We start from the raw sequence: 15,933 nt of genomic DNA on the forward strand, positions 1-15,933 counted from the left end.
GCGATCCTGGAGACCCGGGATTCGAATCCCACGTCAGGCTCCCAGGTGCATGGAGCCTGCTTCTCCCTCTGCCTATGTCTCTGCCTCTCTCTCTCTCTCTCACTGTGTGCCTATCATAAATAAATAAAATTAAAAAAAAAAGCTACCATAAACATTTATGTACAAGTTTTTGTGTGAATATAAATTTTCATGTCTCTTGTATAAATACTGAAGAGTGGGATTGCTGGATCATATGGTAACTATATGTTTAACTTTAAAAGAAGCTGTCTGTGGGGCAGCCCCGGTGGCACAGCGGTTTAGCGCCGCCTTCAGCCCGGGGCCTGATCCTGGAGACCAAGGATTGAGTCCCACGTTGGGCTCCCTGCATGGAGCCTGCTTCTCCCTCTTCCTGTGTCTCTGCCTCTCTCTGTGTGTGTGTGTGTCTCTCATGAATAGATAAGTAAAATCTTAAAAAAAAAAAAAGCTGTCTGTGAACCTAAAATTGCTAAAAATATATATATATATAGTCTTTAATAAGAAAAAAATTAAAAACTTGTCAAACCGTTTTCCAAAGTGGCTGTTTCATTTTGCATTCCCACCTTCATTGTGTGAGAATTCTAGTTGCTATGCATCTTCGTCAGCACTTGGTATTGTCAGATTTTAAAATTTAGCCATTCTTATAGATGTGTAGTAGTTTCTCGTTGTGCTTTGACTTTGCTCCTGATAACTAATGGTGCTGATCATCTTTTCTTGTGCTTATTATTCATCCGTATATTTTTTCTTGTGAGCACTCTTCAAGTTTCTCTTCAAACCTTTTGCCCATTTTCTTAATTGGCAAAATTGTTATTTTATTGTTGAGCTTTGAGAATTGTTTATATATTATAGATACATGACCTTTGTCAGATATGTGTGTGTTTTTTTTTAGGCAAAGGAAACATCTCAAACAGGCTGAAATGATAAAGATGGTTTATTGGCTGACATAATAATAAGATCCAGAGGTACAATGCACAGTCTTTGGGATTGGTGGAATTCAGTTTCTCACTGCCTTCCCATATCTCCACTCTGCATCCTGCTGTTCTTGCTATATCTAGGACATAATTTTTCCCATAGCATCAGCATTGCTGCAGTAATTCCAAACCTTACCCGTAAACCATATTGTCCAGAAAAAGAAACAAGCTTCCAATACAAATTGAAAGTAAGAGATCTTCTCTTACAACAACCATTAGAAATTTCCCCCAAAATCTCATTGGTATGAAATGGCCCAGCTGCTTATTGCCAAAAAATCTCAATGGCCAGGGCAATGCCACAAGATAACTGGGTTAAGCCATGATGTGGGGACAGTATACTCTGAAGTTTCCAGCATCCTTTGACCACTCTTCCCTTGTGGTTTTTTTTTTTTTTTTTCTTTTCTCTCTGACATTATGAGTCCTACCTCAGTAAAGTAGAAGCCAGTTCCTTACTGTGTCAGTGACTCTTTTAACTAAGGCACAGTCATTAAAGTAGGCTCACCAAGCCTCCAATCTCCTATTGGAGATTTTGATTAGGAAAGGAACAGGATGGGAGTGCCTGGGTGGCTCAGTCAGTTAATCATTTGCCTTTGGCTCAGGTCATGATCCCAGGGTCCTGTTCTGTGGAGAGCCTGCTTCTCCCTTTCCCTCTGCCCTCTCCACTGCTCATGTGCTCGCTCTCTCACTCCGCTCTCTCACTCGCTATATCTCCAATAAATAAATAAATACATTAAAAAAAAAAGAAACATGATGAAAAAGCAACGGGCATGCAGGATCACTTTCTTACCAGAGTGGCAGCAGAGGTCCAGCCATTTATTTGTTAAGTAAGTTTGGGCCCTACTGAAGTCATCCCTTGTAAAATTAAGTCAGTATGATCCTTGACATACAGTTTTTTTCTATTTTTACCCCCATTTGTTTCAAACTCTTAGCTACATAATTTAGGTGCTCAGGAGATACAGAGTAACAGGCAAATTGTTAAAATGGAAAGGTACAGGCTGGGAGTTCCTGAGCCCTTTTCCTGGCTTGCTTCTTATATACCTCTTGGGAGTGCATAACGACTTTTATTTATTTATTTTCAAGTAGGCTCCACACGCAATGTGGAGCTTGAACTCACATCCCTGAAATCGAGTCACATGCTCAACAGACTGAAACAGCCAGTCGCCCCCATAATGAGTTTAATAGGCAGGCCTTGGGGCACCTGGGTGGTTCAGTAGTTGAGCATCTGCCTTTGGCTCTGGGCATGATCCCGGGGTCCCAGGATCAAGTTCCACATTGGGCTCCCTGCATGGAGCCTGCTTCTCCCTCTGCCTGTGTCTCTGCCTCTCTCTCTCTCTCTCTCTCTCTCTCTGTATCTCATGAATAAATAAATAAAATCTTAAATAAATAAATAAAATATCTTAAATAAGTAACCCAGACATAAATACAGTAGTGAAAATATATTTAACAGTACTGTTATGGATTGAACCAAGGATTGGTCCAGATTTTGTGAAACAGAATATAAGTTTTGGAATCCTCTTTAAGGAAAAATAATACAAAGTTTCCAAAATAAAATTAGGTCAAAAATATTTATTAAGATGAGAAAACGGAATTATAATAAATTATTGGAGCTTCGGAATTTTAGGTCCCTTTCTTCTGAGATCTCTTTAGCCAAATCATCAGAAATGCTTCTTTTTTCTTTTCTCTTCTTTTCTTTTTTCTTTCCTTTTCTTTTCTTTCTTTTCTTTCTTTCTTTCTTTTCTCTTTTCTTTCTTTTCTCTTTTCTTTTCTTTTTCTTTTTCTTTTTCTTTTTCTTTTTCTTTTCTTTTTTTGAAGATTTTACTTATGTATTTATGAGAGACCCAGAGAGAGGGGCAGAGACACAGTCAGAGTGAGAAGCAGGCTCCCTGCGGGGAACCAGATATGGGACTCCATCCCGGGACCCTGGGACCATGACCTGAGCTAAAAGCAGACACTCAACCACTGAGCCCCCTAGGTGCCCCCAGAAATGCTTCCTAATTTCAATCTGTTCCCCTCTCCACCTAGAACGCTCTACAACTTCCAGCAACTGCCAGGGCCCTGGCAGGTGAGGGACCTTAAAGCTTCAGTTTCATTACTGGTCCATCTGCCTCTGTGCTGAGGCAAAAAAAATTCTATTCCTCTGTAAAAGAAGAGGGGCACCTGACTAGCTCAGTCAGTAGAGCACATAACTCTTAATCTCAGGGTCGTGAGTTCAAGCCCTACATTGGGTGTGGGGCCTACTTTAAAATAATAATAAAGAAATAAAACATTTAAAAGAGGATCAATATCCCACTAATGGTCTCCCACTAGCTCATGATGCACAACCCCATCCCAAAGAGTATTAGGATTTATGGGTAAGGGGTTCAGAAGAACTATGTCAGCTTAATATTGAGAAGAAACTTTTTAGAGTAGTAAATGGATATAATGGGCAGCATTAAAATGTGTGGAATTCTTTGTTCCTGGAGGGGATTGGCTGTTAACCATTCATTAGAATGTCTTTTTTTTTTTTTTTTTTTTTTTAAGATTTTATTTATTTGAGAAAGCGTGAGAGAGCAGGGAGTGAGCAGAGGGAGAAGCGGACTCCCTGCTGAACAGGGAGCCCCAAGCTGGGCTCAATCCCAACCAACTGAGCCAACTGAGCCGCCCAGGCACCCTCATTCATGGGGATGTCTTGATGAGGACTTAAACTCCAGATTGGGCAGGGTTTATTTAGATTAGATGAACCTTAAGATAGTATAGTGAAATGCAAGTTCATGAACTTCAAAGTAAGAAAGATCTGGGTTTGCATCCAAATTCTACCTCTAGGTAGTAGGATGAAAATGGGTGAGGGGTTTAATCTCTCTGAACTCTGATTTGTCTATAAAATGAGGATAGCAAAACCTAGTCTTCCGGTTTTCTGTAAGGATTAAATGTGAATGAATTTTGAACACCCAGACAGGTACATAATAATAGACCTCAATATAAATGATTTTCCTCTCTCCTGCTCCTTTCCAGTACTGAGCTTCTATGATTCTATGTGGGATCTGAGCTTTATCTTGAAATATAATGGGATTTGGATGAGCATAGAAAGAGGTGAGCATTCTAAACAGAGGAACTTCAATAAGGTGATACACTGATTCCTAGTTTTTGGTTTGTCTAACATCCCTTCCCCCTTTTGAGGAACTGCCCTTTTTCAACCATAGTACATATAATTTGGAGGCAATTTATATTTCACAAAACAATCCTTTTATCACTCAATTTCTCCATTCTTGTGATCATAATTATTCATATATTGAATGGCTGAAATTAATCCTCAAGTAATTTCTTTTAAGGAGTACCTGGGTGCCTCATTTGTCCAACTATTATTTTGGCTCAGGTCAGGATCTCAGAGTTCTGGGATCAGGCACCCAACCGGCTCCATGCTCAGCAGGAGGAGTCTTCTCTTCCTCCTCTTCTGCCCCTACCCCTACCCCTATGCAGTGCACTTACTCTCTTAAATAAATTAATAATAAAATCTTAAAAAACAAGTAATTTCTTTTAAGAAGAGTGGGTAGGTTTATTTACTAAGGCCTTACATATCTGAGAATACTTTTGTTTTCCCTCAGAAACATTCATTTAGGTTGGTTATAATATACTGTTGTGCAAATATATTTCATGTCTATCTTAATGGAAACATGCATTCCTACATCTAATCTGTTGTAGTTGTTGGTTTAGTTGGAATATATGTAGAAAATCTGGCCTCACACCAATATGTAATTGGCAAAGGAAAAAGTATTTTCTTTGGGGAGGGGGAATATTCTAATAATCTTTTCAGATAATTCTGGATATTCTTCTTTGATACTATATCAGAATTCAGGGACACCTGGGTGGCTCAGCAGTTGAGCGTCTGCCTTCAGCTAAGGGACCAGGATCGAGTCCCACATCGGGCTCCTGAGGAGAGCCTGCTTCTCCCTCTGCCTGTGTCTCTGCCTCTCTCTCTGGGTCTCTCATGAATAAATAAATAACATCTTAAAAAAAAAAAAAGAAAGAAATCAGCAAATAGTAGTTTCCTAAAGATTAATTGCAATGTGGAATTGAAAACCAAAAAAAAAATAAATAAATAAAAAATAAAATAAAATAAAACCATATCAACGGGGGAAGGCCTGGGTGGCTCAGCGGTTGGGTGCCTGCCTTCGGCCCAGGGCATGATCCTAGAGTCCAGGATCGAGTCCCACATTGGGCTCCCTGCATGGAGCCTGCTTCTCCCTCTGCCTGTGTCTCTGCCTCTCTCTGTGTCTCTCATGAATAAATAAATAAAGTCTTTTAGAAAGAAAAAAAAAAAACCAAAAACTGTATCAATGAACATTCATACTGTGTTAAATTAGAATCCATTGATCTATCACATTGAATGGATTTTTTACCCACACATATTTTTGTAACATCATGCATTTGGTCATTTGGAAATTATTGGTTTATTGACTTATGCCTGTCTCCCAAATGTTAACATATATTATTAATCAATATTTTTAAAAATCATATTCATTTACATTATCACTGTTCTCATCAGAAAAGTCTTTAAGTATTAAGGATCTGAGCTGAGATTGGCAAATACTATTTTTCTAATATTTTAATTTTCACTTAAAATCTCAAATTTGGAATGCCTGGATGACTTAGCATTTGAGTGCCTGCCTTGGGCCCAAAGTATGATCCTGGAGTCCCGGGATTGAGTACCACATCGGGCTCCCTGCATGGAGCCTGCTTCTTCTCCCTCTGCCTGTGTCTCTGCCTCTCTTTGCGTGTCTCTCATGAATAAATAAATAAAATCTTAAAAAAAAAAATCTCAAATTTTTTCATGGCAAAGTATAGTCAATTGAAGCAGCAGGCTCATTTGGTTCATTTTCAAGAAAATGTCTGCCAGTACCTAAGTCTCAATAACCATGGTTTGTCTGTCCGTCCTTTCAAGTAAAAATGGTAGTAGATGAAAAAAGTAGCTAGTTCAGCTTGTGACCCAATTGCACAAATGCTTTTCCTCAAGAAGACCATCATACTTTACTAAATAGCAGAAGTGCATTATATACTTCCTATTTGCCACAGAGAATATTAAAGAAATGTGCATTTGAGATTCAAGATTTAGTAAAATTAATATTTTTATTGTTTCATCCAGGACATGTGGGAGTATGTGGTGGTAAAGAACATCATTACTAGTACAGTTGGTATCATGGCATTGGTTTATGCTGAAGCTTCCAGCAATTTTACCCAGTATTGCTTTTGCAGCAACAGTACAAATATTAACAAGGTAAAAAAGGCAAATAATATCTTAGTATTATTACAAAAATAGCTTTGACCTTGTAGATACCCTGAAAAGATTTCTAAGACCCCAGAGAGTCCCTGGAATCACTTCAAAAATGTCTATTTCAGGGATCCCTGGGTGGCACAGCGGTTTGGCGCCTGCCTTTGGCCCAGGGCATGATCCTGAAGACCCGGGATCGAGTCCCACGTCGGGCTCCCTGCATGGAGCCTGCTTCTCCCTCTGCCTGTGTCTCTGCCTTTCTCTCTCTATCTCTCTGTGACTATCGTAGATAAATAAAAAATTTTTTAAAAATGTCTATTTCAGTACATGTCTTTTTGCTGACTTAGGGCTATGTCAGATAATTTTCCCCTAAAAATTCTGTGTCTGTTGTTCCACTATATTTAGTATTCCAGAAAAAAATTAAAATCAAACTTAATTTTTTTCTTTATAGATAACCTATTTATTCTCTTTAGATAGTAACTTTTTTTGGTAATAGAAAATTTTGCTGGAGTATGTCTATGTAGGTCTCTTTGTTCATTTTTATTCCACATGGTGATCTCCTTTAGTCTAAATACTTAGGGTTTTTTCTAGCTCTGAAAACTTTCAATTTTGACTTCTTTTTTATTTTTTTCCCCTTAGGAATAGCAGTAAATCTTTTTTTTTTTTTTTTTTTTTAAGATTTTGTTTTAAGTAATCTCTACACCCAACATGGGGCTCAAACTCACAACCCTGAGATCAAGAATCACATACTCCACCAACTGAGCCAGCCAGGTGCCCAGAACAGCAATAATTCTTGATTAAAATCTGTTCTTTGTCAAGGCACCTGGCTGGCTCAATCTGTGCAGCATGTGACTCTTGATCTCAGGGTCAAGAGTTTGAGCCCCATGTTGGGTGTAGAGATTACTTAAATAAATAAAATTTTTTTTAAAAAAAAGGGCAGCCCGTGTGGCTCAGCGGTTTAGTGCCTGCCTTCAGCCCAGGGCATGATCCTGGAGACCCAGGATTAAGTCCCAAATCGGGCTCCCTGCATGGAGCCTGCTTCTCCCTCTGCCTGTGTCTCTGCCTCTGTCTCTCTCTCTCTCCGTCTCTCAAGAATAAATAAATAAAATCTTAAAAAAAAAAAAAAGCAAAAAAAAGAAAAAGCAATTTGTTCTTTCTCCTCTATTACTATCATCTATTCTCTTATTATTTCATCCTTTCTCCTTTACCTCCGCATTTTAAAAGACTTTCTTATATTTGTCTTATATTTGATAATTTATTGCATTGTCTATAATATGAATACTTTGCCTCTTTTTGTTGTATATTAATGTGTAGATAGATAACCTGTAGTTCTCCCATATCTTATACAACTCCCTTTTCATCTCTCTTGTGGTCTTTGTATTTCAAGTACATCAATTTCAGCTCCTTTTGCTCCCTTTTTGTAGAGAATATGACTTCTTTTTTTTTTTTTTTTAAGATTTTATTCATGAGAGACACAGAGAGGGGCAGGGGTGCAGAGACACAGGCAGAGGGAGAAGCAGGCTCCACGCAGGGAGCCCGATGTGGGACTCGATCCCGGGTCTCCAGGATCACGCCCTGGGCCAAAGGCAGGCGCTAAACCACTGAGCCACCCAAGGATCCCCTGAGAATATGACTTCTTATATCCTAATAAAGACCTAACTATTTTCAGACAAAGCATGAAGTGTGGATTTTCCTTGGCTCCATTACTGCTTTCTTTTAGATTTTCTGAGCACCTGGTCAAAGCTATAGCTTTTTGGCAAGTTGTGTGCATAAATCCTGACTCTCTTCCCTGGGTCTGGTACACATTTTCCTAGTGGAATTTTGGCATGCTAGGATGAGATCTTCTCCTTACTTTCAATGCATGCTTTTCTGATACTTTGAACCAATTGGTTTGGGGAGAGTACATTTCTCTATTACTTGGTGTTTCCTTCACTGGGAGGAGAGGTTCACTAGGATAATTTTCCTGGCATCTCTTCCCTTTCACTCCTAGCTTCCCTGGGAGGAGGAGTGGGGGTTACTTAAGTGATAGCTTGGGGAAATGAGCATAAATAAATTTAATCCCTTCATCTAGGAAGCAGCCTTGCCAGTAAAGAGTAGAATCTTCTGATTATTACTGTCTAACATGCTATAAGAGATGCAGGGGCAGGTCTTCCCATTGGACTAAATGGATCGACATTTTAGAGATGTAACCTCAAACCACCAACCTCTTGGGTGTAAACATTTTTTTTTTTTTTTTTTTTTTTTTATTTATGATAGTCACAGAGAGAGAGAGAGAGGCAGAGACACAGGCAGAGAGAGAAGCAGGCTCCATGCTCTGGGAGCCTGACGTGGGATTCGATCCCGGGTCTCCAGGATCGCGCCCTGAGCCAAAGGCAGGCGCTAAACCGCTGCGCCACCCAGGGATCCCCGTAAACATTGTTAAATAAATAAATAGGGATTCAAATTCTGGGTGACAAAATATCTCCAGAAAGAGGCTTTTGATGAAGTAGGGTATGTAGCTTTGAGCTTTAGACTTTAGAGTATACTTAGTAGGTTTTGACTTGGACAATTTAAGAGGTTATATAAAGCCAGGTGAGTTTTTACAGTTGTGTAGATATAGCTTTTAACTTCTGCAAGAGGCTTTAAGTCTTAAGCCACCTCATATTTTGATCTTGGTGGGTGACTACAGCTTATGTCAGGGTATTATAGCTTATACTTCTTTAGAGCAAAGCTGCACACACTGGACCTTACACAAAGATGTGGTACCTCGCAAGACAGTACACCTCTTGGCAAAGCTACTGCATAAGCCTCAGGTGGCCTCCAGTGACCTCAGGGTGTACAATACTGCTACACCCCAAACATTTAACTATGGCGCTGGTCTCAGTCCATGTGTGTGGACCTCTTGGAAACCATAACACACACTGGTGGATCTAGAGAATGCAGTTAACAGGCAGAGCTGAAGAAAGAATATGAATTCTAGGGGCAAGCAAACATCTCAATTTGTAGCTCTTTTAGTGCTTGATGGGCAGAAAAATGTTTACACTTTTAAAATACAAGCCAGCCCAGGTGGCTCAGTCAGTTAAGTGTCTGCCTTTGGCTCAGGTCATGACCCCAGGGTCCTGGGATACAGTCCTGCATCAGCTTTCTGCTCAGTGAGGTGTCTTGCTTCTCCCACTACCGTTCCCCCATGCTTGTGATCTTTCTCACTCTCTCTCTAAAAAAATAAATAAAATCTTTAAAAACACAAAAACAAAAACAAGCCAGCTGAATCCATATGGACTAAAAGAACTTGTGACAGTTAAGCTTTAAATTATTACTGCCACAGGAGTTGGGTGATAGTTACTTGGATGTGTTCACTTTGTGAAAAAAATTATATTATATATATATATATATATATATATATACTTGATTTGTGTACTTTTCTCTACATCAATGTTTTACTTTTAAAAATTTGAAAAAATAAATAAATAAATAAATAAATAAATAAATAAATAATTAAATAAAGTTTGTATGGAAATTGATTAGTTCCTGGGACACCTGGATGGCTCAGCAGTTGAGCAGCTGCCTTTGGCTCAGGGTGTGATCCCAGAGTCCCAGAATCGAGTCCCGCATTGGGTCCCTGCATGGAGCCTGCTGCTCCCTCTGCCTGTGTCTCTGCCTCTCTCTCTCTCTCTCTGTGTCTCTCATTAATAAATAAATAAAATCTCTCTAAAAAAAAAAAAAAAGAAAATGATTAGTTTCAAACCTGTGTAAAAAGCATTAGTCTGTCTGCCCCAGATCCATCTATATTTTAATTAAATGTCTTATTGCTCAAACAACTGTTAATCAGATATTCCCTAATGTGAAGCCAAATATATTCTAATACCTTATCCTGAAATTTCACTTAAGTTTACTAATTTATTAACATAAAATTTATAGTAATTTCTATAATATTTAAAGACTTTAATGTAAGAGAATTATGTTCCCCCTTTTCATTCCTGGTATGATTCATATGTAATCTTTTTTTTTAACACTGATATTTTTTTAAAAAGTTGATTTAAGGGATGCCTGGGTGGCTCAGTGGTTGAGTGTCTGCTTTTGGCTCAGGTCCTGGGATCGAGTCCCGTATCGAGCTCCCCACAGGGAGCCTGCTTCTTCCTCTTCCTATGTCTCTGCCTCTCTCTGTGTGTCTCATGAGTAAATAAAATCTTAAAAAAAAAAAAAATTTTTTTTAAGTTGAGTTAAGCCTCTGCAATGGTGACTTCAACCTCAACTAACTCCTGGCCCAATACTGATGGAAGTGATCTGCTTAACAATCTCAGAAGGACTGTGCAAATCAATGAATGACTTGTAGATTCTCACCAGAAAACCATCCCAAGTCTTGGAACTTTCACCAGAAGTTTTCCTTGTAGTGATTCTGAGTCTTGCTTGGCAACTGAACTGGGCCTGTCACGTTGAGATTCTTTTCTTTTGCACCTCTGATCAAGTCAGCACATACCTTCTCCAAAGATTTTACATTCCAGCTGGTTAGAGTAATTCTAATTCAGTGAATTGCCAGCTCTGGTTCCATGGTGTCTTCCCTAGTGTCTTTAAAAGCCATATCTGCAGCATGGCTTCCTAATGGACTTGTTCCTTGGCAACAGAGAACAGCAGTGAGGCAGAAGCAGGAACAGGGCATCCAAAGTTCTGCTGTAGCTGTGACTACATCTTTCTAAAGAGCCATATGTAATCTTACTTATTTATTATCGATCTTGTTATAAGTTTGTCTATTTTTTTTTAAAGATTCATTTATTCATGAGAGACACACACAGAGAGAGGCAGAGACATAGGCAAAGAGAGAAGCAGGCACCTCGAGGGGAGCCTGATGTGGGACTCAATTTTAACTCCTGCTTTGTCTTTATAGATCCCTCTATGGTGTCATCTCTATTTTGATAATTTTTGTTTTTACCTGTATTATTTCTCCGATATGCTTTCTTTAATATTACTCTGCTTTTCAAGATAATTTCTTGATTATTCAAATTCTTGATTTGAATTTGATAATTCAAATTTGAATTTGATAATTCTTGATAATTGAATTATCAAATTCTTGATAATTTCTTTCTTTTTAAAAAGATTTTACTTATTTATTTGAAGGAGAAAAAGAAAGAGTGAGCAAGAGAGAGCTCAAAGTAGCATGGGGGCAGAGGGAGAAGCAGATTTCTTGCTGAACTGGGAGCTCCATGCAGGGCTCCATTCAGTGACTCTGGGATCAGGACCTGAGATGAAGGCAGACAACTGACTGAGCCACTCTAAGATCATTTCTTGTTCTTTTCTGATTTGCAATTAAACTGATGTTTCTGTTGAATTTGATTTTATTTATAAATTTCTTTTTTTCAATTTGGGGGAGCTTTTCTGGATCTGAGGATTGATTTCTCTCAACAACCCTGAAAAATTCCTAGTCATTTTATCTTCAAATATTGCTTCATCCCCAATCTCTCCATTATCTCCTTCTGGAACTCCACTGAGCTATATGTTTGACTTTTTTATTCAGTCTTCCATTTTTTCTTAACCCTTCATTCATATTTTCTATCTTTGAATCCATGGACAGCATTCTGGGTAAATTCTTTGGATCTATTTTATACTGCACTGGTTCTTTTTTTCAATTGTGTCCATTCTACTGTATAATCAGTCCTTGACAATTTAAATAACATCATGTATTTTTTATTTATAGAAGTTCTACTTTGTTCTTTAAAAAAATCTGCTTAGTTATTCATTATGGTTTCTTTTCCTGCTCAGTTTATTTTTCCTGCTTTTATTTCTTGAAGCATATTAAACATAATCATTTTATATTATTTCATTGATAAAAATTCAATATATGGAGTCTTTACATTTCAGCTTCCACTATATCAGATTTCTGACTCTCACTCATGGTATCTTTTGCTTGTAGGTATTTAAGCCTCAGTAATTCTTTGAGACCTGGGTTAAAAATAAGCTCTTCCTAAGAAAGTATTTGCTTCTACCAATTATCAAATTTCTACTTAAATTTTTTCTAACCACACGAGCAACAGAAATTCCAACCAAAAGCCTTTGTGAGTACTAGCATATTATTTATCTATTGCATAACAAATTGCATATCTTAGCAGCTGAAAGCAATAAACATTTATTATCTTTAAATTGCCTCTGTAGGGACGCCTGGGTGGCTCAGTGGTTGAGCATCAGCCTTCGGCTCAGGTCATGCATGATCCCAGGTTCCAGGATCAAGTCCTGCATTGGGCCCCTGTGGGGAGCCTGCTTCTCCCTTTGCCTATGTCTCTGCCAATCTCTCTCTGTGTCTCTCATGAATGAATGAATGAATGAATAAATAAATAAATAAATAAATAATAAAATCTTTTAAAAAAAAAATTAAGGGGGCAGCCCGGGTGGCTCAGTGGTTTAGCGCCACCTTCAGCCAGGGCCTGATCCTGGAGATCCGGGATTGAGTCCCATGTCAGGCTCCCTGCATGGAGCCTGCTTCTACCTCTGCCTATGTCTCTGTCTCTGTCTCTCTCTGTGTCTCTCATGAATAAATAAAAATCTTTAAAAAAATAAAAATTAAAAAATAAAAAAAATTTAGGGACGTCTGGGTGGCTCAGCGGTTGGGAGTCTGCCTTTGGCTGAAGGTGTGATCCCAGATGCCCTGAATCGAGTCCCGCATCAGGATATTTGCATGGAGCCTGCCTCTCCTCCCTCTGTGTCTCTGCCTCTCTTCCTGTGTCTCTCATGAATAAATAAGTAAAATCTCTAAACAAAAAATAATAATAAAAATAAATTTTAAAAAAGTTTAAGTGGTCTCTGTAGAATCTGGGGGTAATTTAGGTGAGTAGTTTTAGCTCAGGGTCTCACTTGAGGTTGCATATAAGATGTCAGGAAGGAGCAACCATCTAAAGCCTTAGCTTCACTGGAGCTGAAGGATACACTTCCAAGGTGGCTTACTCAAAAGCCTGACAAGTTAATGCTGGTTGCTAAGAGGAGGCCTCAGTTCCTTGCCTCTTCATAAAACTGCTTGAGAGTCTTTGTGACATAGCAGCTGATTTCTCCCAGAATGAATGTTCCAAGAGAGAGAAACTACAATCCTCAATATCTTCTGTGACCAAGCCATGAAACTCACACAAAGTCATTTCTGAAATATCCTATTATCTATATAAGTAAGCCATATTCAATGTAGGTAGTGACTACATTCAAGAATGGGAATACCAGAAGGTAGAGAAAACTGGGACCATCTTAGATGCTGGCCACCACACATGGCTTCTTGTTGTAAATTATCCAAGGAAACTTTCTCCTCATTCTTTTCAATACTAAAGTGAGGCCCGGCCCTTCCGCTGCCATCCTGGTTGCATGTGGTTGACTGTGATCGCCATATCTTCTCACAAGACTTTCAGAATCAAGCGATTCCTGGCCAAGAAACAAAAGCAGAATCGTCCCATTCCCCAGTGGATTCGGATGAAAACTGGTAATAAAATTAGGTACAACTCCAAGAGGAGGCACTGGAGAAGAACCAAGCTGGGTCTATGAGGAAGCATCGCACATCATGAAATAGCAAACATAATTGGCACACATATTGAAGCCGCATGGAGATCACATGTTCCTATCCTATCAATATGAAAACATCCTTCCTACCTGGCCAATAGACATGTCTTACCAAGGGAATGATTTTCTCTGTTACTATGCCTCTATACCAGTAGGTTGGTTCAGTAATAAATGTGAGACGTTTCAGCTGAGCTGCTGTTGTGTCCTGATTTGTGAAGTACTGAATTCCCCCTCCTGTCAGATCTCACATAGCACTGTCTGATAGAACTTTCTGCAGTGATAGAAATGGCCTTTGACAATGAAGTATTTAAAGTGTGGCTAGGGGACGCCTGTGTGGCTCTGTCTGCTAAGTGTCTGCCTTTGGCTCAGGTCTTGACGGGGAGTCCGCATGTCTCCCCCTCCCTGCTCCTCCCCCTGCTCATGTGCTTTCCCTTAAATAAAATCTTTAAAAAATAATAATAAATAAAGTGAGGCCAGATATATATCCTTGCCAACTGATTTTTTAAAAAATAAGATTCAATTTTTTTTATTTTTATACCATGGGTGCTCTTCCTTGGGTCCTAACTCTAAGTAGCCACCTACTATTAAATTATCTACTTAGCAGGTTCTGTGATCCATGTAGCTATCAAAGTAGAATACAAGGCTTCAGGGTTGGTCAGAAAACCTCAAAGTGGGTGCCAGAGCATTGAACTTCCAGAACTTCTCTTATAACTCATAGTGCGACTTTGGAGATTTCTTTTATGCTAGCCCAGCAACACATTTAAAAGTTTTTTTGCTAAATAATATTTCAGGACTCAGTTGGTTAAGCATCTCGCTTCAGCTCAACTCATAATCCTAGGGTACTGGGATTGAGCCCCTTGTTGGGCTGCCTACTCAGAGGGGAGTCGGCTTCTCCATCTGCCCCTCACCTCACTCAGTGCTCACTCTCTCTCATTCTCTCTCTCTCTCTCTCTCTCTCTCTATATATATATATATATATTGCTTTCTCTCAAATAAATAAACTCTTTAATCTTTTTTTTTAATTTTTTATTTATTTATGATAGTCACACACATAGAGAGGCAGAGACACAGGCAGAGGGAGAAGCAGGCTCCATGCACCAGGAGCCCGACTTGGGACTCAATCCGAGGTCTCCAGGATCACGCCCTGGGCCAAAGGCAGGCGCCAAACCACTGCGCCACCCAGGGATCCCAAACTCTTTAATCTTTTAAAGAGTTCATTTATTTATTCATAAGAGACACAGAGGGAGAGGCAGAGACATAGGCAGAGAGAAAAGCAGGCTTCCTGTTGGGAGCCTGATGTGGGACTTGATTCTGAATCTCTAGGATCACTCCCCAAGCTAAAGGCAAACACCCAACCACTGAGCCATCCAGGCATCCCAAAAAATAATATTTTATTCATAATTTTAAGTGAAACAGAAGGTTTGTTCAAATTAACTCCATGTTAAAAAAAATTAACTCCTTGTAACTTCATTATGTAGGCAGAAATAAAATTCAATTAAAATATTTACTTGAAATTAATAATATACTATATGTTAATTAATTGAAATTAAATTTAAAAAATTAATTGATATAAAAAAATTTTCCTTGAATTTGTACTATTTTTTTTTCTAATTTTTAGGAGAGAATACTTGCCACTTTAGCTTGAGTCTATCTTCTCTTCTATTCTATGCATTTAAGACTATTGATGTTCCACTTGGTACTGTTTCAGCCATTTTTTACTGATTTTGAAATGTAAGGATTGTATTATGATAACAATTCTAGATATATTCTAATTCTTCATTATATTTCCTTCTTTGGCTCATGGATTATTAAAATGTGTTTTATAAGTAATTTTAAGCACTTAATTTTTGGTTAGCTAATATTTTCATAAAAATCAAAGATGAAAAATGTGAAATGGTATTCTTTTTTTTAAAAAAAGATTTTATTTATTTATTCATAGAGACACAGATCGAGAGAGAGGCAGAGACACAGGCAGAGGGAGAAACGGGCTCCCTGCATGGAGGACTTGATCTCAGGTCTCCAGGATTACTCCCTGGACTGAAGGCCGTGCTAAACCACTGAGCCACTCAAGCTGCCCCTGTGAAATGGTATTAAATGAAGTTTCCATCCTACTACTGATCCTATCTACATAGTTTTATACACTCCCCAATACACGTGTCCAGTGTTAAATTTTGGGAGTATATTTCCAAATAATTTTTA

General features: G+C 38.7%; 1 protein-coding gene and 1 pseudogene across 1 annotated transcript; one reads left to right on the plus strand and one right to left on the minus strand.

Annotated features, from left to right (window-relative positions):
- Positions 1-10,430: 10,430 nt before the first annotated feature.
- Positions 10,431-10,789, minus strand: LOC100856063 (annotated as a pseudogene).
- A 2,159-nt stretch (positions 10,790-12,948) lies between these two features.
- LOC111094581 (60S ribosomal protein L39-like) lies at positions 12,949-14,118 on the plus strand. Its single transcript, XM_038585974.1, has one exon. The coding sequence runs from the start codon at positions 13,543-13,545 to the stop codon at positions 13,717-13,719; it is 177 nt and encodes a 58-aa protein (XP_038441902.1). The 5' UTR covers positions 12,949-13,542; the 3' UTR covers positions 13,720-14,118.
- Positions 14,119-15,933: the final 1,815 nt, after the last annotated feature.

The sequence above is a fragment of the Canis lupus genome, chromosome 38 (assembly GCF_011100685.1).
Source record: "Canis lupus familiaris isolate Mischka breed German Shepherd chromosome 38, alternate assembly UU_Cfam_GSD_1.0, whole genome shotgun sequence".
NCBI lineage: Eukaryota > Metazoa > Chordata > Mammalia > Carnivora > Canidae > Canis > Canis lupus.